Genomic DNA, 24,549 nt, shown 5'->3' with positions numbered 1-24,549 from the left:
AGGAGCCAGTGCCCTGGGTTCTCGCCTCCCCCGCACCTTTTGAACTTGTTGCTGCTGCTCGGCTCGCCTGCGCCTGGCTTTTGGAAGGTGAAAAGGAGGAGGGAGGCGCGGAGGGATGGGGGAAGGGGGAGAAGAGCTCGCTTGAGCTTTACTGACGCTCCCTCGGCGCCTCGGATTCGGCTGCTCGCGAAGCTGCCTTCTGTCCCTTATTTTTTTTTTCCCTTTCCGGGTGCACGGCGAGGAGAAAGTCTCTGTGCAACTCAGCCCCAGCGCGCACTTTGCCAGGTCGCTACCGCGGGCGAGGCGCGTGGGGCGCCCAGGCAGATGCTGCTGCCGCCAAGGCGGCGGCGGCTGCCTGCTCCTGGGCTCTGAGACTGCCACCCTGCACCTGAGCTGAACTTGGAGCACGAGGGAGGAAGGGGCGATTGGGCGACGGCTTGTGGCAGACTCAAAGGGCGTTTGTAGACGTGAGGGGGTGGGGAGAGGAGGCGCTCCGTTCACGTCCCGCACCGTGCCCGCGGCACGTCACCTCCATCTCTGCAAATACCGGCGGGAGTCGAGTCGGCGACCGGACTCCCCCAGAGAGAGGCGCGGGGCAGCGGCTGGCCGTGCGGGCATCTCGGAAGCCACAACAGGTCGCCTTTTGGAGAGTCCTTTGGCGGGAAGGGCTGCTTGGACTGGGAAGGTGTGAATGAGCTAAACGGAAAGGTGGAAGGGTTGGTCCCTGACTCCTCAGAAGAATAGCACTGGCTGACTTTGCCTTCTCTGCCCTACACCGCACCTGCTGGTCTCACATCGTGTTAGGGGGAGACATCCCAGACACCTGTTTGGAGAAGCGGCTGCATCTTAAATCACCTGTGTGGCGGGGCGGCCCGGCCCACCTGCTGGAAGAGGCGTGATCAGGTTCTGTCGGGGTGTGTGTTTCCTGGTTCTTATTCCAAGCACCTGTCTTCAAGAGGAACTTGGCCTCTGTGGACTGTGACTTCCCGCGGAGCCCCACCTTGGAGTAGGAGTGAGGCAGACTTTGTTGGACTTGAGGAAGTTGGTTCCTTGTGGCTACTTGGACTCGGCCTCGCTAGGAATCCACCTGCCCCACTTCCGGCGCCATGGCAGCAGGCGTGGCGGCATGGCTGCCCTTCGCAAGGGCAGCGGCCATTGGGTGGATGCCTGTGGCCTCCGGGCCCATGCCCGCTCCCCCGAGGCAAGAGAGGAAAAGGACTCAAGATGCCCTCATCGTGCTGAACGTGAGTGGCACGCGTTTCCAGACGTGGCAGGACACCCTGGAGCGCTACCCAGACACCTTGCTGGGCAGCTCCGAGAGGGACTTCTTCTACCACCCAGAGACTCAGCAGTATTTCTTTGACCGTGACCCAGACATCTTCCGTCACATCCTGAATTTCTACCGCACGGGGAAGCTCCACTATCCCCGCCACGAGTGCATCTCTGCTTACGACGAAGAGCTGGCCTTCTTTGGCCTCATCCCGGAGATCATCGGCGACTGCTGTTACGAGGAGTACAAGGACCGCCGTCGGGAGAACGCCGAGCGCCTGCAGGATGACGCCGACACCGACAACACCTGCGAGAGCGCGCTGCCCACGATGACGGCGCGGCAGAGGGTCTGGCGCGCCTTCGAGAACCCGCACACCAGCACCATGGCCCTGGTGTTCTACTACGTGACGGGCTTCTTCATCGCCGTCTCTGTCATCGCCAACGTGGTAGAGACCGTGCCCTGTGGGTCCAGCCCAGGACACATTAAGGAGCTGCCCTGTGGGGAGCGCTATGCGGTGGCCTTCTTCTGCCTGGACACGGCCTGCGTCATGATCTTCACCGTCGAGTACTTGTTGCGCCTGGCCGCGGCACCCAGTCGTTACCGCTTTGTGCGTAGCGTCATGAGCATCATCGACGTGGTGGCCATCCTGCCCTACTACATTGGGCTGGTGATGACGGACAATGAGGATGTCAGTGGAGCCTTCGTCACGCTCCGCGTCTTCCGCGTCTTCAGGATCTTTAAGTTTTCCCGCCACTCCCAGGGCCTGCGCATTCTAGGTTACACTCTGAAGAGCTGTGCCTCCGAGCTGGGCTTCTTGCTCTTCTCGCTCACCATGGCCATCATCATCTTTGCTACAGTGATGTTTTATGCAGAGAAGGGGTCTTCGGCCAGTAAGTTCACCAGCATCCCTGCAGCCTTCTGGTATACCATCGTCACCATGACGACACTTGGGTAGGTGCCATCAAGGGAAATGGGGTAGAGGTTGGCTGGGGGTGAGTGAGTGTAGGCCCTAAAGTACCATGATAATTCAGATAATCCAGCAACTTTTTTTTTTTCCTTTCCCTAAATGTGTCTGGGAGAACATGATCTAGTTGGTTTGGGAAAACACCTTTGATATGTGAAATGGGTATGGTACCCAAATGGAAGTACCAGGGAGTGCTGGCAAATGTAGAGTACTTATGCCGGAAGGTAATAGATAAAGCAATTTTAGATTTGCTCAATATAAGAAAATGTTAACATATGTGTGGATCAATAGATATAATTACAAACAAAACCCGTGCTGGTGAAGACATGCATCTATACAGGTATGTTGAAATGTCTACAAAGTGCTTCGTTGCTTCCAAATGAACAGTTTCCATGTATGTGTGAAGTATTATTTTCTTATGAATACATACTTATGATATTTTCCTTCTAAGACCTTTAGTTCTTATTTTACAACATTATAAAGCATAGATTATAGCTGTTATTATCAAAAGATTCTTTGTTTTTTTTATGGCTGGTAAGTTATGCAGTATTTTAGAGTGTCAAAAGTGATCAACTTTATAAACTGAAGTAGAATAATATTTGCAACATAATAACACTAGGCTTATTGTTTAAGAAAAAGAAGCAAAATACTGTCATCCACACAGTATTTTTTAGAACTTATAGATGCCTTTAGACGTTGAGTTCATTAAGTATACATAGAAGATAGTGTAACATCTAGTGAAATTGATGGTCACCAACATCGAGTTGCATTGTAGAACATTGGGTCCTCATTCCCTGCTAGACTTTTTTTCCCCATTACTTTATTAGGGGTAAATGGAGTTTTGCAAGCAAAGAAACATTTTGAGTTCTTTTTTTTTTTTTAATAGACTTTTAGGGCTAGCATTTTTTAAGGTGTTAGAAAAGAATAAATGGTGTCAAATGATTAATAATGGTAATCAAAAAACAGAAGATTAGCAGCATTTTACATATAAGATAATCTAATAAGGTAAAATGATTAGAGCCTTTTACTTTTATGAGTTTTTACATAAACCAGGAAGTGATGTTGGTGCCCTTTCTTCAGTTTTATGTTACTTTTCTTGCATGTGTAATCAGCCCAATGAGGATTTGGTAATGGCTATTAAAAAAAGTTAGTCCCAAGGCTGCTTTTTAAGTTTTGCGTTTCTAATTTAATTGGCTTCTTAAAATGACACTGTGGTTCAAATCAGTTTTATTAAAGGTATTATGTTGAGTAGAATTTCTCTTGTCCTATGACTGAGTAATGGAAAATTTTTATGTGAAGGATATTTTGGCAAAGTTAATTAAGAAATTATGGTAAAGTAAATATAATGACTTACAGTCTTGATGAAGTGGTGTTTATGCTTGTGAAGACCTGGCTTATTTTTTAAAAATGATTTTGTGCAAATCTATATCCTGCTTGTGTTTCCCTTTGATCCTGCTGGTAACTTAGTGACATATTATGAAGAGCATGCAAATACCTCGGAAATGCAGAAGCACATTCCTTCTCAAAGAGGTTTTTCTGTTTGCTTTGTCTTCTATATGGAAAATCATTAATGAAAGTTGGGTAATGAACATCACTGTAATGATTTGAAATTAAAAGTACACTTGAACAAAAAAAATGGATTCTATGTTAAGATTCAAAGATTTCAGTATACTTTCAAGATTTTGGTTTATACAGCAGCACTTTTCATAAAGTCTCAGTGGATCATTTTATTACTATATACTGTCTATAGACATTGTTACAATGAGTGTTAGTGAGATGTTAATTTCACTCACCTAAATGCTGTGTTCTAGATCTAAAATGGTAGTATTATTGAAAAATTAGTTTCCTGAAATGACTTTTCCATTTTGATATTATTTGCCATTTATTTTTGTTTTTAGGAAAATATTAAGCCATTAATGACAGTGTTTTTTTTTTTATATATAGCTAGAATGCTTATAGTCATCCACTTTTTGAAAGCTATATAAGAAACTGAATCATAATGCCTGAGTAAAACCTGTGCAGTAGATTTAGTTCACATGTTCCATAGGTAAATGGATTAGGAGGATTAAATACATAAACTTTCTCAGAAGTCTGGAGCAAATGTGAGTTAGTTTAAGACATGTTTCATTGAAGTTGAACTTTTTAGTTTTCAGATAATTGAGCTAATTAATCCTGGTAGAATATAGCGGTCATTCTTTTAAGATGTAGAAATGTCAGTGCAATCAAAATGAGAATGTACATGGATGTTTATAAATGCATATGCTTTATAACATAACAGTTTTTTGGGAAAATATTTTTAGAGTCAGAATATATTTGATGTGTTTTGATTTCCTGGGAATTTGATGTCTTACCTTAGGCTGCACTGTGACTTAACAGCATTTAAGAACTGAAAATATTGAACAGAAGCTATGTTTGACTTTATATTTTACTATATAGTTTTATACTTAGAGGTTAAAGAATAAGCTATAAACTTTCTCGGAAATATCTAATAGTTGGAGCTAATATCAAGCTGATAGATGTTCAAGAATTTTTCCATTATACTTTCTGAGGTCCCTTCATGTGGCTATTATTTTTAATGGAGGTAGTGTCATCAATTAATGATAATAGAAAATGTGACTCTAAACAGTGGTTTTCAAAAGTTCTAGGTCATATAAACATTATCTACATGAGAAGAAATAACCAAGAGCTTTGTCACTCAGAATTGGCAGAGTCATTTAATACTTGTCATTTTGGACAAAACTCAGTCCATTTTTTTTTATCTGAAGAATTGAGTGGGCCCATGAGAACTATTGTGCCTTCATCTAATCATTTCGTCTGTGCTCCCTGAAGTATCAAATACACCATTAGACTATTGCCTGACCACGGTTACTATGTAAGTAGTTATTTAATCTGCCAGAAAAATTAAGGATTTAAAATATGGTGTTGAGCATACCCCATTTCTTATTAATTAAAGTAGGAAACATCAAAAGGACGATTTAAAAAAAAATCAATGAAGGAAACAATGTCAAAGATTTTTATCAACAGAATTTAAATTGAGTGGCCATGTGGAACCCTTTATTTCATTCCTTCTTTCTGACACATTTATTGACTTGTACAGGGCTCTGATTACCGTTTTAACACCATCCTCATTGCCACCCCCTTCCATCATGTAAACTCTAATCACTGCCTTCAACTGCTTGGTAGAGAAAGAATTTAGACTTATCTTTTCTTCCTAACAGCCTTTTGAAAGATATCACCTAGGGGTTTTTTTGGTTTGTTTTTTATGTTTGTTTGTTTTTAAATTCAGATGGTGATATTTAAATGTTGTTAAATTTAGGAAACCTCAAGATATTCACTAATAGTTATCAAAACTATTTCATAAAAAGTTAGTTAATAGTGTCAAACTTCATTTTTGCACTGTTCCCCAGGCTCATGCCTTTGAGTTAGAAGTGGTACCATGTAGGATGTTAAATAATTTGACGTTATTGTATTCTTGCATTTTTGGTCATAATTATTAACAACTGCAAGTTATTTAAGAGAAGAGGAGATGTTGCTCATTGCTGTGGTCTATACCACTTCATTAATTTCAAAACAATTGTTTTCATTAATCATTTCAACATGTGGAAGAAAGCTACTATGTGTCATTTCTGTGAAATTCATGTTTAAAATGGAATTTTGTGATTTTTTTTTCCCTACATAAGAGATTACTGGACAAATTTAGGAAAACAAATTTGTCTTATAAGAGGTCTTCAAAAATCTTATGGAGAATGCCTATTTTGAAAAATCATGCTTGGTTTTCATTTTGACATCAAAATAAGCTTGTTTTGAAATTCTATTTTCCACAAAGTTTTTTGAAGTACCCATATATATTCATCTGAAAAAAAATATAGTAAATCTGCGAGTTTGCTCCCTGAAAACTTACTGAAGTTGTCTACTTATAAGTAGACCCCATCATATTTCAATTTTACTATGTTTGTTGAGTTGCTATTTTAAGAGTCCAAAAAGTGAAAAATATTTTCATGTATTTTTCCTGAAAATGAATCAAGGAAGTTCCTTTTTTTTTCTAAGTGGCATAAAAAGAGATGATTTTATTTTATACATAAGTGATATCTATTAAATCATGTGACAGATATTTATTAAGAGGATAAACTTTTAAATAGCCTTCTCCAACAATGTGTCACTATTCTGATGATGTACTTTGGGGAGTGTTGGGAGTGTGTCTTTTAAAATCATGTACGTAAGAGGTTCAGTCTACCAGGCCATTACTGAAAATGGATGGGATATTTTCCCTTGTGCCAGCATCTATAAATAAATATTGCTTTAATCTGTAATGTGTAAAGGTGGGACTAAAGTTTATCTTACTGGTGAACGACCTATAACATGGTTGTCATCCATTCTTATTTTGGCATGTTATAACATATTTGTGTAAAATTATTTACAAAGAATGCTGATGGGTGTTGAAAATGAGCTTTTAAAAAAGTATAGAGAAATGTGAAGTGTATTCTTCTTTTAGCATTATAGGTAGCCAGATCATAAATGTCTGTGTTTTCTTTGAACTGTCATTAATAATAGAGACAATAGAATTATTTGACATGAGATTTTAAATGTGTATTTAGCATATAAAACTTTAGCATTTGCTTGGATGCAAGAAGTATGACAGTTTCCCAGAGAAGGGGCCATCTCTAAGTTTTAGTGGGTCTATTACACCATTCTTATCAGAATTTTACTTTTAGACTACTGATTGACTTTGTCTTTATTTCATTTCTACATTCATGTGCTTTAGTTCTGAACTTTCCTTTTAAGTTTACTCATCTTTGAAAATTAGTTACTGAAGTGAGAAATGAGTTCAATATGTTATTACCTGATCCCTGAGTTCATGGTGGAAGAAAACTCAGATGTTATTTAAAATGCATCATTTTGAACATGCAGCAATTTTGTGCCTCGTCCATAATTAAACAATTAGATAGTAGCGATATTTTTAGGCCTTTCATTTTAATAATCACTTTTTCTGAAAACAAATGTTATCTAGAAATGTGCTACAGTAATTACTGGAGGTTTGCTGCTGATGCTACAGTGATGAGAGATGGAAGAAATTGGCTATTTATTCTGTGAGTAGAGTGCATTTCTCTCCTAGTTCTGTTCTTCGTGACTCAGACACTGCACATTCTTTAGTATCACTGCTGGCTCTACATTTATTCAAACAGCGCTAGGCTTATCATGATGACACCCAGGCTGATAACACGACCTTATGTTCTCATTCAGTGAACTTGGAGGCCACTTGGGAAAAGTATTTTACCTGGCTTGATGGGAAAGAAAGTAAATCATTTATTTTGCTTAAATTGCCTAAAAATCAATTGAATTGTTAAAAATATACAACTCAACTTCTCTCATGGAAATAACTAGAATGGCAAAAAGAACATTCACCGCAAAGGAAATATTATTTTTCTCTCAGAGCAGTAATAATGAATTTATTCTCCCCCCCCCATCCCCCATGTGTCTTGTCTTGTTTTTGGGCGCTCTCTTTCACACTCTCTACCTCTCTCTATGCCCCCCCCCCCCAGCTCCCTCCACATACACACACACACAGTTCTTCCACTAGTTTTCAGCAGCTAGATTTGGTGACATTGATGTGATCTGGTACTGAAAAGAACAGGGGTGGAACAGGATCTTTACATTTTTGTGCACATTTGCTCTGCTCCTTGCTTTAGTAGATTCCATTTGAATGTTTTGCCCTTTACTTTTTTCCTTTGAGAACCAGCCTTTACAATGCCCTTCTCTAAGAAGCCTTCTCAACCTCCCAAGCCTGCATCACCTATAGTTGGCATTACACTCGCTGTTAGTGCCATTTTATATATAACTTACGGTTTTACCTCTTGCTTTGCTAATATATTGGAAGGCTTTGGAGGTTTGAGTTATACCTTTTTGGGATTTATTGTCTAGTACAGTGCTCAAATGTTGAAAAAAATCCACATTTATATGTTGCTGATCAAAGTGTGGGATGATGCCTGCACAGTGTGCAGAACTCCTTATTTGTGGATCAATGCCATTTTAATCTAAGCAATAATTCACTGATATAAGTCACACTTTCTAGTTTTGTTCATGGTTAAAAATATTTATATTTACATTTGAACATTTTATTTTCTAATGTGTTATAATCTACAACTTTGTGTTTACCTCTCTTGACTGGGAAGGGTTCACTTTCTCATCTGTAGCAAATTCTGCAAAGATTAGAATTAATGACTGTCAATGGCTCTTTCCTTAATCAGTTTGCTTTTGAAGGCTGGGCAAATTGCAGCTGCCTCTGAGAAGCATATGGAGGTACTTCACAATAGAAGTGAATCAGCACATAAATATACTGCCTTCCCTTTCAAACTCAGTTCTCTAACTATGAGCAGCTCAAGGAGCTCGTAGGCTAAAAAAAGATGTTTCGTTGACACTTCACTAAAAAGATGTTCTGTCTCCTACCCAGTGACACAAGCTAGTGTATATTTTTTCTTTAACCATGTCCACTCATTTATTCATAAAATTTATAACACAATTGTTAGAATAATGAAATATCCATAATGTCTTACAAGATAAATGTAACTGCTGTTTAGAAGCCCACATTCTAAGGGATTGAAAGACAGATGAATAAAATGTAAATAGAAATGTAGGCATGTGTCCTGGCGTAGAGCAATCCATGTCTTCCTAGGGGTTTTGATAAGTTGGTTATGTAAAGAAAATCTAAAACATGGAAAATGTAGGGGGAGTAGAGTATGAGCTATCAAAAGTTAGTAATGAGAGAATAACATTGAAAATGTAGGATACAATTGAAATGTTAAATAGGATGAAAAAGTTTTGTTGTCAAAGTAGAAGATCTTCTATTTTCTGCTGTCATTTGGACCTATTCTTTCCATTGTCCTAATTTTCTGTACTTCTAGGAATTCCAGTAATAGCAATTCTGGAAGCCCAAACTAATATCAGTAGCATATTCTCAGGGAATCAAAATGTGGCTCACAGAGTTTAATCCAATTTTATAGACTTTTGTTGATCATAGCCATAAACTAATGACCAGTTTGCAAACCTCAAGAATTATGTAGAATTAGAATAGTGGAATAATCAGAAAAACACATAAACATATAATACCAAGTACTGATGGGTAATATTGGTAAGGAGTATGCTGTTTTAGGTTGGGGATAGGCAAGGCCTTTGATTTGAGTTGATTGTTAACTGAAGGCATAAAGTCAGCCCATGAATATCTGGATGAAGAGCTTTAGAGGAACAGAGAAAAGTAGTACAAAGACCTCAAGGTAGAAGGAGTTTTGGTGTAATCTGCTTACTGCCACTTTAATCGAAGCAAAGGGGCTGAAGGCATTAGTAGCAAATGCAGTCTGAAACATGGTTGGGAAGAGATGTCAGAATATTGCAGACCATAATAAGAACTTCTGGAGTTGAAAAGTAGAAATGTTAAGGGAACTTTGAGCATGGTGGGGCTAGCATATAATTTATTAAAATGAACAAAAGTTCTAAAACATTAAACTTAAAAATGGGCATTTGCCATTACTTCATCATGTGCAAATTTTCATTATTCATTACATATGTTATATTCACCTCAGCATATAATCTCTATCCAGTTATTTGAAAAAGCCCCCAAAATGCCCCAAAATGAAGTATTTTATAATATATGATTAAATTATTCTTGACAAAATAAAACTAGTTCAAATGAGAAGATGATTTCTGTGTTTGAGCTGGGAAGGCAAAGCTAGTGTTCACTTTATATTGAGGGATGTTACTTACCTTGAATATAGATTTGCAGATTTGCATTTGTCAATCCTAATATTAGTGTTCAAGAATCTCACATACATTATGAATTCTATGTAAAGGATTTTTATTCCTCTATTCTCACTTTGCAGTATATATTAGTGTATCTTCTCCAGGTGTTATTTTTGTGAGTTTGAAAGAAAAATGATTTGCATATCTTCAAATTTGTGAAGGTTTCCATAGATTATGTATTTGTCAACAAAAATTAAATTGGGATTATGCATCAGCAGATGCATAATGAAAATTTAGTGTTCTGTTAAGAATCACTATGTTGGAGTATTAAATGTAATCATAAATTAGTACTTGGAGAGCCTTGGTTTTCTTGGGAAGAATAGCAATTGGGTTAATATCATAAAATGCAAAAAATAAAAATAAAAAAGGTGTATGAATTCCAGATAGACACATGGTGAAAATAGTTCCTGAATCTGAGAATTTTATCTGCCATCTCACCTTGTCATGCTGTTTCCATTAAAATAATTTGCCCTCTAGATAATTTTGCATTCTGTCTAGAAGTTATGTCTAGATCCTTGGATCCTGCTGAAGTCAAATAGGATTCATGAGGCCGTTATGAAAGAAAATGTCATTGTATCTCCTGTCTTTTGTATATGATGAAGTTGGATAATGGCTACTACACTCATAGTTTCCCTTGTCTATTTTGAATAAGAAACTGGTTTCATTGCATCATACAACAGAAATTAAGGCTAGTAAATAATCTTGTCATTTTAACGCATTTTTAGATAACATTGAAATTTATAAAAATATTTCTGAGTCATTCTAAGTATGCACTTTGGAAATGAAAAATAAGCACATGTATTCTGTTCTTAATTTAAATCTATCCCATAATGCACCATGAACACTCTATTGAAAAGAATAAAAGAATACACCCCGTGTATTTTGCCTAATATTTGATTTTCTGTTTTAAACTAATGCTATTAAAATTGCAGACATTTGATTTTCAGCCATCTTAAGAGATAATTTGGTAGAAACATCTCAGTTTACAATTGAAGTTAAGGTGGAATGTATTCATGAAACTTGCAGAAAATTATAGTTTGTTAGTAGAAGGACCTAAAGTCATTTCTCGAAGTTGAATACTCCAGAGCACACAACACAGGAAGACTTTTATCTTCCTAGATTTCTTGCTCTTTGCCTCTCCCCATCATTAAACTTGTTACTACAAACAACAAAGCAATAAAGCCAAGTAGTATAAATGCAAGTCTAAAAGTTTCATTATAATTAAAACTCTGAGAATGACTCCATATTTTAAATACAGCTTTTAATCTCATGGTGAACTCTGAGATAGTAACATAGATAAATTTATGTAATAAGTCTCATTTTATTCTTCTTTAGTCTTCTTATAATTGCTAAAACTTACTGAAGCTGAAAAAAATTCCATATTGACTTGAAGATAATAACTCTGAGTTTTAGTTAGTGATCTCAAGTTATGATTTTTATTGATTCTTTTATCAACAGTATTGAATGTGGGCTGTGAACTCAGTGTCAAATTCCTCTTTTAACTTATTTTAATAAGAAGAACAGAAATCCAAGTTAGAATATAAGATATGTACATATTTTGCTCCAAATAGATTAGGCTTTCTTTATTACATAAACATGAATGTTAGTGTTCAAATGATATAAATTTAAAGATACTCTAAAATTACGCATCATAATATGAATATATTTTGAGGTGATATGCTCAATCACAATTCTAAATACCATATTTCTGCTTTGAAAAAATCATATAAAATGCCATTATAGTCTCTGGAATTACAAAGGAGAAAACAACTCCATCTTTAATACCCTTGAGTTTTGTATGTTCATATTACCTAATTTTCCAGAATATTTAGATACTTCAAGCACTTTAGGGGAAAATTTTATATGAAGCTGAATTAATAAAATTAATTATAAAAGCCCCTATGTTTCAAGAGTGCATTTTACATGCAGATGCAGGAACTTGAATTAATTACTATCCTTTTTCATTACACACTTCAGTCGTTCAAATGTGGATGGTCTTCTTTACCATTTTGTTTATGTAGTTATTCTCAATGTGTACATTGAAACTCTCACCCAAAATAAAGCTCTATCATTGATATGCACAAACAGCTCCCTGTATACATCTCTTCTTCCATGGTTCCCTTCCTTTGCTTCTCATCCTCTCTCTCTCTCTTTCTCTGTCTCCCTAAAGATTATCACCTTACTGTATCCTGCATTTGTCACTCACAAAAATAAATTTTAATTGGAAGATTTTAAATTTATAAAACAGTGTAATGTTGCATGCTGTCTCTGGATTCTTCCACATTTTAGGTTGGCAGGATTTATCAGTATAGTTCTCTCTGCACTCTAATTCATATTTGTCTACTCTATAATACCTCATTCCATTATATGAATATATTGCAATATATTCCACTGTTTTCATGATGATGACATTCAGGTTGGCTTTAGAATTTTCTGAAGACTTATGATATGCAAATTGTTGACATCTATAAGTATCTTTTTTTAGTGAGTTTAAATTGTAGTGAATTGTTGAGTCATAGATAGGAATGTTCAAATTTGGAGGTTAATATCAAGTTTTTATAAGTTGGGGCATCAGTTGACACTCTCACTAGCCGAAACATAATAAACAAATACACACACTTCTAGAAGGGAAGTGCTTAGCATGAAGAAATTATCGATGTTTCCATTGATGTGGCTCTTACTTTGATCTTTTTGATATGAGGAATAAATATGTTGAAGTCATTACTTGCTGGCCTGCGCCGCGGCTCAATAGGCTAATCCTCCGCCTTGCGACGCCGGCACACCAGGTTCTAGTCCCGATCGGGGCATCGGATTCTGTCCTGGTTGCTCCTCTTCCAGGCCAGCTCTCTGCTGTGGCCTGGGAAGGCAGTGGAGGATGGCCCAAGTGCTTGGGCCCTGCACCCACGTGGGAGACCAGGAGAAGCTTCTGGCTTCGGATCAACGTGGTGCGCTGGCCGCAGCGGGCATTGGGGGGTGAACCAATGGAAAAGGAAGACCTTTCTCTCTCTCTCTCTCTCCCTGTCCACTCTGCCTGTCAAAAAAAAAAAAATCATTACTTGCATTTTATGCAACTCTGATTTGTAGTTGCATCCTTTTTATTTTTTCAACTTGAAAATATTTACCCATATGTGCACTATGTCTTAATTATATGAGATATTTTGTTAAGTACTACTATGTGTTTGAATTCAAAGCTGAACATATATCCAAGCCCAGTAATTTGAAAAACATCAAATTAAAAAAAAATATCTCCCAGGCCAGGCTTTGGTTTATATATTCTTATATATAACACATAATATTTATAATACTATAAAGTGAGAACTGAATGTGATACTCAGTTGTTATTCTGATACCTTATACTATTTTATAAAATATTATATGTAACACTTTGAAAAGTTATACAAACTATTTACATTTTCTCCATATTGCCACTTCCTCAGAAAATTGCAGTAGTCAGAAAAATGTGCTGATTTCTAAACATGTCCTAGACATTCAGGAGGGGATACATCATTGTGAAATAGGATACAAGAATAAATGTCAAAGGGAAATTACTTCCATTTCAGGAAATTCTTAATTATGGAAATTAAAGTGAATGTTATTTCAAATCCTTCATAGATAGCTTTGTAATTTTTTCATGTTTTCAATAAAAGGCAGTTTTGAAAACCATAATTAACTTAGACTATGTACATGTGGATCAGTTTTTTTTTTTATATTGTGTTTCTGCTTTTGACTTTAAAAAGACATGAATCTGATGTAAACTTCCAGAAGATAACACAATAGATATTCTAATAAGAATGTAATTTGGAAAATGGCTATAAACTCTTCCTTATGGAAATAAGGCACTTTATTCAGGTTTGGCATGGTCCTAGAGCAGTGATAAGTGAACTGCCAATCGATTTTGTAAAGAACTTTATAATTTTTAATAAAAAGTTCAAATATACTCATAATTATCTAAATGAAAGTTAAATTATTTTACTTGAAGAATAAAGGGAGGTTTTTTTTTCTGTCATGTAGCAATATTGTATGTCCCCAAATTCTTCAAAAATTAAATTAGTTTACCCATTCAGTACCCAGTTTCTAGATTTATATATATATATTTTTTATATATTGTTTTAAATATATATATTGTTTTAAATATTGCCAAAATACACATGAACATGTATACACATTTATATCAATACAATATGTATAGATATGTATGTAATTAAGTATTGTACACACAAACATATCACCTTATTTTCCTGTGAAGATATAAACTATTGAAGATAGTCCTTATAAGAAGTTATTCACGTATAAGAGATGGTAAAAGCCATTTCATATTCAAACTTGCTGTTTCTGATGCTTCCATTTTTGCTTTTCACTAGCTCATAGAAACATTTGGAGCTTTTTTAATTTATATTTTTTCTTTATAAAAGATTACCAGATTTATTTAAATGGTATCACTTCTTGTACAATAGCTCTTAGATTATTCAATCAGAAATATTTTAGATAGACTGCATAGAGTAATAGATAAGAAACTGGATGGCTTTGAATACAAACCCTCCAGTTTTACAGGCTCAAAAATGTTGGTAAAATTATTTACCTCTGTTTGTCTGAGATTGCCTATCTGTAAAAATTATAATTTGTATATAAATAGGTTCATGTGTAAATCATTAAGACATTATTTTGCATGCAGGTGTTATGGGAAGCATTTACTCTTATTAAATATATATTGTAAAAATAACATCAAACCATAGTACTAAAGACAGTCTATATTTCCATTGCAGAATAGATATCTCTGGTGGGTCACACCAGTAGATAATTAAACAGGAAATGATTGTTGAAGACTTGCAGTTTGATGTTATAAATCAAGAGGAATTTCATATTTAGAAGTTGAAATGTAGAATCACAATACAAAGTATTTTTGGTTGCAAATTCAACATTTAATGAATTTGCATTACCAAATAATAAAAATCTTGGACAAAATTATTTTGAAATTATAGATTTAATAATTTTTTCATCTTTTGCTCTGTCAAATTCCAAAGAGGATTTACAACACTTTTTACTGTCATTTTTTGCATTTTTAAAAATTTAAGGTATACAAGTTTCATATATTTCATATATACAGATTTAGGATACTTCCAACCCCACCCTACCCTCCCTCCTGACCACATTCCAGCCCTTCTTCCTCTCCCTCTCCTATTCCCACTCTTAATTTTTTCAAAGATTTATTTTTGGTTTACATTATACTCATAAGGGTAACACTACACTAAGTAAAGAGTTCAATAAATAGTATGAAGTAGTCAACACTGTTTCTCAACAGTAGAGAGGAGGGCTGTAAACAATCATTGAATCTCAAAATGTCCATTTCTTTTTTTTTTTTTTTTTGCTTAAAAATAACAATTTATAATGTTCTTTTCATTTCAATACATTACATTTTAGGTACTATATTAATCACCTCAGATAAGAGGCTTATTTCACCAAGTATAATGGTTTCCAGTTGCATCCATTTTGTTGCAAAAGGCAATTTTTTTTTTTTTTACAGCTGTGTAGTATCTGTAGTGTATATAGCATAATTTCTTTATCCAATCTTCAGCTGATGGATATCTGGGTTGATTCCTTATCTTGAGCTGCTACAAACATAAGAGTATAGATCACTCTTTTATGTGCTTCTGCCAAATAAACCCAAATTATCAATTGCCAAGTATTAATTATCAAAGGAAAATAATGGATAATAAATTATGTTAAATATAACATTACTTGAATAAAACCAGATTTGAATTTCCTGATAGCCAGAGAAAAGAAGGAAAATGTAGTACTTTCAAGATAAGTTTTTCCTGCCGGCACCGTGGCTCAACAGCCTAATCCTCTGCCTTGTGGCGCCAGCACACTGGGTTCTAGTCCCGGTCGGGGCGCCGGATTCTGTCCTGGTTGCCCCTCTTCCAGGCCAGCTCTCTGCTATGGCCCGGGAGTACAGTGGAGGATGGCTCAAGTGCTTGGACCCTGCACCCCATGGGAGACCAGGAGAAGCACCTGGCTTCTGGCTTCAGATCAGCGCGGTGCGCCGGCCACAGCAGCCATTGGAGGGTGAACCAATGGCAAAGGAAGACCTTTCTCTCTATCTCTCTCTCACTGTCCACTCTGCCTGTCAAAAAAAATTTTTTTTTTTTCCAAGAAAAGAAGTGGCTTACTTCATTAGCAGTTTTCTAGGAAAATAAGATGAGGAGTTTTTTATGTAGAAATTTATAACCAAGTTGTTTACCAACATAATGAATTATGCTTGCATCAATAGTTTCATAAAATACTTAGAACTACTTTGGACTAGGCCTTGTCATATGTAACATTATATAAAGAAAAATAAAATTTCAAGAATATAAATATAAATACAAATTTAATCATAATACAAAACACTCAGTTACTGGAAAGACATGTGAGTTTAGTGATCTCGAATGATGTTTATTAATGTCAACCAAGGACCACCAGAATTAGGGTCACCTGGAATAATTATTAAAACTAAAAATTCCTGGATTCTTCTAAAATAATTAAGATAGCCTCTGGAGGTGGGAACGATGACACTGACCTTTTCAGTCCTCAATGTTGAGAACTACCGATCTGGAAGACTGCAAGCTCAGTCTATCTCTAGTATTATCAGTGTTCAATGTTATTGAGTAGACTTGAAAGTTTGAAAGGAAGCTCAAATAATTTAAAGCTATGATCTAGGAATAGTAGTTGAAGCCTTCATTTTCAGTTGTATTTAATTATATAGACAGACATCTAGAAGTCCTGAATATGGAAAATGTGCTGATTCTTGATTACTAACCCATATCTATCATATCATGTGGTAAGAAACAATATCTCGGGGAAAATAACCATTACTCTTGGAGAGCTACAGAACATCTCAACCAAAGAAAATAAGGCTGTGTCCTTTTGGGAGTTTAGGATTGTGAGCTTTTAAAATAGCTGATCTTCTAACACAGAGATAAGTGGACTGAATTTTCCCTAGGGAGGCACAAGATATTGGACTAATTTATAATGAAAAATATAGAGTTAAACCAGAGACTGTAGTGAAAGGAGGAGCATGAAGTCTGAAGTCTAAATCTTATAAAATCTGAATTTCCTTTGAGTATCCCTTCCTCATTTTGTATTTTTATTTTTATTTAACATAAAATTGATTTGAAATGATTTATTTTCCAATGAGGATAACTTATTATATATAAAGGATTTCAACTATGCAAGACCTAATGTCAGAAAAGAAATTACTGGTGGATCTCTAGATTATAATTGAGCATAAAAGGAAGTGAATGACTAATTTGATGTTGAGTTTTTAGTTGACTTTTGATGGCTGTTATCCAGTCCAAAATGACTTCATGTTTTTCTTGGTAGACATGGGGAGGTATACAAGAACTCTTTTCTCTGAGATCCTGGTGCAAAGAGAATGGACCTTTTAGAGTCTGATTGAAGATTAGTGTGGTCAGGAATTGAAATTCACTTCCTTTCTTGAAGAATGCTGTCATATTCGTTGTGACCACAGTATTTTTGAACATTAGTGTGGGGGAATAAGAGGAATCCTGTAGTCAGAAGTCATAATGAAATCTCTGAAGTTCTGATAAATGTAATCTCATGCAAACTTGATTGTTACTAAACGTTATCACCAGGAAGCGTGAGGTGATGTTTTGAAATAATGCCTTGAAGTGAGGTAAGTAGAAAAGTGCATGCTTATCCTGATTCAGGTTGTGAGGGAAGTCTTGTAACCCCTTTATGATGCCTCTCTTCCTGAATAGAATATATGAGGGAGAAGGGGTGTGTGTGTGTGTCTGTGTAGAAAGACAAGCAGATGTGAGGACACAACCTGATTGTTAGAATGGGCAATGAAAAGAGTAGGCATTTACTGAGGCCTTATTTTGTGGCAGGCACTGCCCCAGGGACATAAGTGATGTTACATTTTCATGCTTCCAAATTGACTGGACCCCTTCCTTTGCTGCATTTTGATCCCCATTGGCAAAAGAGAGAATAAAAATAAGCCATATAATTACTCAACAAAATGGATAAGATGGAACTAAAATAACACCACTCCAGTAACGTATTTAAGTTTGAATAGGCAGAGCTAACAACAACAATAACAAAACCAAATGCAAACTGTTGAAATTTTTACTTAGTATATAGTAAATTTATCTTCTGTATATAAAGATAATTGAACATGAATCTTGATGAAGAGTGGGATGGGAGAGGAAGTGGGAGATGGGATAGTTGCGGGTGGGAGGGTGGTTAGGGGGAAAAAGCAGCTATAATCCAAAAGCTGTACTTGGGAAATTTTTATTTATTAAAATAAAAGTTAAAAAATATAAAGAACCTAGAACAAAGCTGTAGTACATGTTCTGAGAAGCAAGTCTGAATTTTTATACATGAACTTTTCCAGGGAGAATATCAGAGAAGGGTAGAAAAAAAAGTATGTACTCAGTGTCATGTCCCTAATCACATATCCCAGTAGAAGAACCTTATGCTTGAAACCAAAGGTTTGAGCCTTGAGCCATAAAATAAACAAGTCCTCTTATCTTCCCACAGAAAGGATCGGTGAGTTTGCCAAGAACAGCAGCTGTCCTTTCCCTGTACCTAAGGCAGACAAAACATCAGCCAAAAACCACACACACCATGCTTGGAAGGTCTGACCTCCTGTTTAAATCTTGAACATTAAAAACAAAATGGTTTTCAACTTTTAATCCAAGATCTATTTCAATTGAATCTATTTTTCTTGTTCACCTCATATTCATTAATTTAGAGGAATATCAAGGACTATCACAATAACATTTATAGGAAGAGCTGCAATACAATTCATTTTTAATGAGTCACTTCTAAGATAATGTGTATTTCTATTGTTGGTAGTATCCCAAATTCAGTTTGTTTGTAGGAACCAAATTAAAAAACAAAACAATAAAAAATCATTCTACAATTCTCTAGCTACAGCCTTGTTGTGTTTAAAGTACTTCAATAGGCCTGCTGACGAAAGTTCTCTTCAAAGAATCACAGACCAGTTTAATGATGGAAGATGATTGTTTTCATTTTACTATAGAGTTAAAGGCCCATTCAGTTTTAGGAAATTTTATCACACAATACTTTCTATCTACTCCTTCATCCCACATCCTCTGATACACGAATATCCACATACAGAAATAAAATTTCCACAGATGCAAACATACATGTAGAATTTCAACACTTTTTGGTATGCTGATTGATTTCTCTGAAACATTGCCAAATCCCTGTTCATTTATTTATTTATTTTTTACTTATTTATTTATTTATTTTTTAGTGGGAGGTAAAACAGCAAGGTTTATTAGGAAGGAACATCTGTAAGGACGGATGGGCACCTCTCCAGACAGAGCCTGAGAGACTGGGGTGGGGGGGTGGGGGGGTGGAGGAAGGAGGGAGGTTACAGGTTACATGTTGAGTGGAGAGATTACACCTGACCAGGCCAGGCGGGCGGCTCAGCAAAGATGCAAAGAGATGATCACGCAGCAGCAGTTGAGGCTGGGGGTTTTTAAGGAGATGGGTCTTGCTTCCCCACCTCTGCTCCTCTTGGAACAAAGAGCTTTTTGGATGTAAATAGAAAAACTTCTCTTGAAGGTCTGAAACAAAGGACTTTATGGATGCAAATGTTATCAGACCTGAGGAAGGGAGCAGGGTGTTTATTTTAAGCATCAAAAGAAACCACTATATTTCTGTGCTGCTTCTCTCATCTTTAGGCTGTTGGTTCATAGTTGTTCCTATATCTGTTCTGGACCATTCTTCAGAGCTGCAGACAATAATTTCCAGATTTATGTCATCAGAAATACTAGGCCCTTGGCTATTACAGACAATCGATGTAAGAAACGGCCATATGGAGAATATTTCAATTCCCAATATACAACCATTAGACATGGATAATGTGCTAGCTCAACAATATTCTGATACCCCGTATATTAAGAACACATATGGAAATATATATTTTTTCTTGTGTGCCAACTCCATTAGAATTCGTATGCTTCCTGATGTGACTGATGAGAAGCAATTTAAGTGTATCCCGGGTCACCACTAATGGGTACCATATCCAGATATTAATGTCAGACATAGGTAGAAGATAGAGAATTCTCTTACCTAGCACAACCAGAGTTTCAGAAACAGAAAAATTCAAAGCATATTCTGGATACAGTTGACTTATTTAGCACTCAAATATCTATTGAATCTTCACTGAACAAAAATCTGGAATTATCTGTCACTTTTTGAATCAAATTCTGCTATGAATGGATTTGGAAATAATTACTGTAGTACAAGTAATGTTCCCTTCATTTACAAATTATATTTGTTCTCATATTTATACTTTTCTTGTGTGTATGCCCCCCATAATGACTGGTAAATATTCATGTGATAAGTAAAATCATAAATAGAAAGTGCATATAAATTTGCTTATGAAGGTAAAGAAAAATAGTTCTAGAATGAGGATGGAACAGATTGTATTAGATAATATTTGAATCTTGTTTTATGGTCTTAACACTTGAGCCCACCTAAATAATCTGTGATATACAGAATGGCATACTACTGTTCTATGCAATTCACCTGTCACTGTTGCCTTAATTAATAATTTGGGAAATTGATGCAGTTTTGCATTAGTTGTTGCATGCAGTTGAATATATCTGAACTCCATCGTCTGGCAGAAACAGGTATGATGCCTAGAAACACCATGGTAACAAGTATGCAGTCATATGTAAAACTTGCTAAGTAAGCACAGATTTCAGATTTCAGGGAACTCAGTTTCTTGACTGTTCTATGGGCCAGCTGATATTAATGGTACTGTAAAGGAAAGATCTGAGTGTGGGATTGTAAGTTATGTGCAGATCTGTAATTTTAAGCCCAAAAAGAAGGCAATGTTACATCCTGGCTCTTCTCACTGGCTGATTATACAAGAGCTGAATGGAGTTTAAATATATATATATGGGTGTATGTTAAGTTTGTTAGGAACTGTTCAGTGCTTTGAAGTGACTGTTTGCTTGTGTTTAAAGGATGAAGTCAGCCATCAATGATTGTATTCAAGTTAATCTGCAGACTATAAGAAATTGTGAAGACATTTGAACATAATTGTGCTTCTACCAACACCTCCTTTGCTTCTTCTAGACCCCATCCTATAATTTGGGGAAAAATGGCTAGGATGTATATAAAGTAACTTTTGAACTAATTTCTATCCCTATTGCCTCTTTTTGCAGAAATGTCAATCAGCATTTTTCCCAACTAGTTTGTTTCTTTGTTTTAAATATTTATTTATTTATTTGAAAAGCAGAGAGACAGAAAAACAGAGAGAGAAAGAGAAAAGGTCTTCTGCTGATTCACTCCCCAGATGGCCACAACAGCAGAAGCTGAGCCAGTCCGAAGCCAGGAGCTTCTTCCAGGTCTCCCATGCAGGTGCAGGGACCCAAGGACATGGGCCATCTTCTACTTTACCAGCCCATAGCAGGGAGTGGATTGGAAGTGGAGCAGCCAGGACTCCAACTGGTACCCATTTGGGATGCCAGCACTGCAGGCTGCGGCTTTACCCACTATGCCATAGTGCTGGCCCCTAGTTTATGATTCTTAATATCTGTTGTAGTTTTAGATGATGCAAAACAAATTGATAAGTACTGCAATATTATCATGCAGAATATTAGGCATTATTTGTTCTAATAAATAGCTGTCATTTAGATATAATTACATTGAAGTATATTAAATGAATATTTGGATACTCAATGTTCTACTTGCATTTTGATGATAAGAAAGCAATTGATTTAATTATTACTTCTCAGTTTTCTTAATGTTCTGTCACATTGTCCTAATTAATTTTCATTCATTTGCAATAGTATCAATCTTTTTTATTTCATCTTGGTTGTAAGTCATTATATTCTATAATGTTCATATAAAACTTGTCAATGACAGATTTCATAGACAATGACAGTCAAGTGAGATTCTTCAAATGGTAATTTTCTTGTAAAATAACAGGCCTTTTATTTGTACTTGAAATGCTTTAAAACACTTTATTTCTCCCTTTTCCTTATACTGTGGATTTATCCTACTTGTGGATAAACTACCAGATTTTAAAACAAATCTTTTTAAATTTCATTCTATGAGTTAATAAAAATGCCCTGTTTGTGTTACCTAGCTACATTGCTCAAATGTCTCCATTCATCTGCTTAATTATATTATAGAAATGAAATGGAACACACAATAGGCAGTAGTCTTCTGGAAAAGCTATAAAGGAGCTTCCTCATCATTGGGAATGTTTATGCAGATCGTTGTACCCAAAAGCAACTACCCAGTGTATTAGACGTTTACAATCAGAGAGGGAGAAGAGAGAGAAAAGTAAGTTAAAAATCCTAAGTAGATTGTTCCAACATTCATGGATTGTTCCAGCACCCTCCATTCAGAGGCAGAGGTTTCTTTTTCCAGATTTCTGAAGACATTTACCTTCACTTTCCAGGATGCTTATCAGTAATGAACCTATTAGAACAATTGGGCTGGATAGAGGAAAATGGTCAGACACATGCAGCCTTCCTATTTTTCTTAGATTAGATTCATTCACATGGATGTAATAGCAGTCCTCATCATCATCATAGTCATTATCACAGGAGCCCTCATTTAATCAGTAATTACCCCAAGTCTACACCATACTCAGCTTTGCTCTACTTGCATTGTCTTTGATTGCATGTGAATCTACAATATAGGTATTACCTTATTTCATAGGTAAAAAGAAATCAGAAATTGATGTTCTTTATGTCTGTCTCCAAATCACAAAGGCTGTATTATCCACAGAAACACAAAGGCTCAGGAAATGATTTTATTGGTAAAGTAGTTACTTTGTTAATGTAAACTGTAAGTGTGGAAATAGAATTGGTATAGATAAGATGTGTATAAAAGTGTGCCAAATGCAGCAATGTTATGTCTAGCTTTGTTCCTCTTGAGGTGTATCTATAAAAACTATCATATGATATTGTATATATTGGGTCATTTTCTTAGGTGAAAGGTGAATTGATGTTATCAATTTGATACGTACATATTCCTCTCCATGCATGTGTTAGCTTAAGATTTGCAAAGTTTGAGTTTCCTAATAGAAGTCACTCAAGATGAAAAAAAAAAAAAATCCTAAATACAGCTCATTGAAATTGGTTAGTGAAAAGATGGCTAGATTGTAGAGCCTTGTTTATTTAATCTTACTGCAGAAGGAAAAAATCCTCTAAGATGTTTTGTAACATCTGTTTGAAGTTATCATCCAGGCATCATTGAGATAGTACACGACCACATAAAATACACAATCATTGTAGCAGAGAGGATTGATTGTGCTACTAATCTAGAAAAAGAGTCTATAGTACATACACAGTAGTTGTAGATTTTATCTGGCTCTCCTGTTGGTCCTGTCAGCAATAGTGGACATACATTAAGTCTAAAAATGATGTCAACTTATTCTTCTTAATAAATGGATAGCTATTTTTGACTACACTAATCATTTTTTCTCCTGGAATTTATTGTACTTATTATATTAGCTCTCATTTGTAACATTGCTAGATCTGATTATAATCATTGTCATATAAGATAAAAAGATAAAATTGTAAAATCCATATTTATAAAGACATTTTCATCTCACTTAAAATTTAGAGAACATACATAAAGGTTATAGAACACATCTTAGAATGGCTTCAAAATTTGAGTATTAATAAAGATGATTAAAAACATTTCTATAATGAAAAATCATTAATGTGATGGAGATTTGCAAGGAAAATTTGTGTGTTAGGTAAATATTTCGGGCCGCCATTATGTGTTTCCCTTTTACACATTTATAATGCATGAATGTATGTACACACATGCACACAGACATGCATACATACATGTAAGTGTATATATACATAATAGAAACATAAAATTAAAAGATAACTTTTGACGTGTTATATATTCTCTCCCCTCATTATAAACTCTTGGAGGTCACGACCTGTAACTAACTCAATTTGGTCTAATATTGTTGGTACTGGGTACATTCTTTTGCTGTTTTATGCTGATTTTGATGAGAATATGCTGTATTCTATTTAGAAAACAGAATTATCTTGATTTGGAGATACTGATTTTCAATATGTAGTGCTAAACATTCATATTGATGCCAAGGAAGCAAACTCAATAAAACATCAGTTTAGTTCAGCTTTGGCTGCAAGAATGTTATGTTCTGTTTCAGTAGCTATTACAAAATATCAAGATTCTTTCTTTCATTTATTCAGCAAATATTTGAGTGCTTACTCTGGGTCACGCTCTTGTTAAGTATTAATGCAAAGATTAATGAGGCACATTGTTTGCCTTGAAGGAATACGTCTTGGCATAAACATGTACACACACACACACACACTTTCTACATTACAATAAAAAGAGTACCATACTAAAGTTATGCCAGGGAATTATGAGAAACAGGAGGGACACAAAATCTGGCAAGGAATCACACAGAAGACTTGCTGATGGTGAATACTGAATGAAATACTCAAGGATGAATACAACCTATGAAAGTGAATAAGAA

At 35.9% G+C, this 24,549-nt stretch overlaps 1 protein-coding gene across 3 annotated transcripts in view; it reads left to right on the top strand.

Annotated features, from left to right (window-relative positions):
- The first annotated feature begins 641 nt into the window (after window positions 1-641).
- The window catches only part of KCND2 (potassium voltage-gated channel subfamily D member 2), a 521,688-nt gene continuing 497,780 nt past the window's right edge, over window positions 642-24,549 (top strand). For all 3 annotated transcript variants that reach the window (XM_062198521.1, XM_062198522.1, XM_062198520.1), the window contains exon 1: window positions 642-2,221. In XM_062198521.1, coding sequence (XP_062054505.1) covers window positions 1,107-2,221 — 1,115 coding nt within the window. In that variant the 5' untranslated portion in view covers window positions 642-1,106. The remainder of the gene's footprint in view (window positions 2,222-24,549) is intronic.

Source organism: Lepus europaeus, chromosome 1, assembly GCF_033115175.1.
Source record: "Lepus europaeus isolate LE1 chromosome 1, mLepTim1.pri, whole genome shotgun sequence".
In the NCBI taxonomy this organism is placed as follows: Eukaryota; Metazoa; Chordata; class Mammalia; order Lagomorpha; family Leporidae; genus Lepus; species Lepus europaeus.
This window is presented reverse-complemented; position numbering and strand designations above follow the sequence as displayed.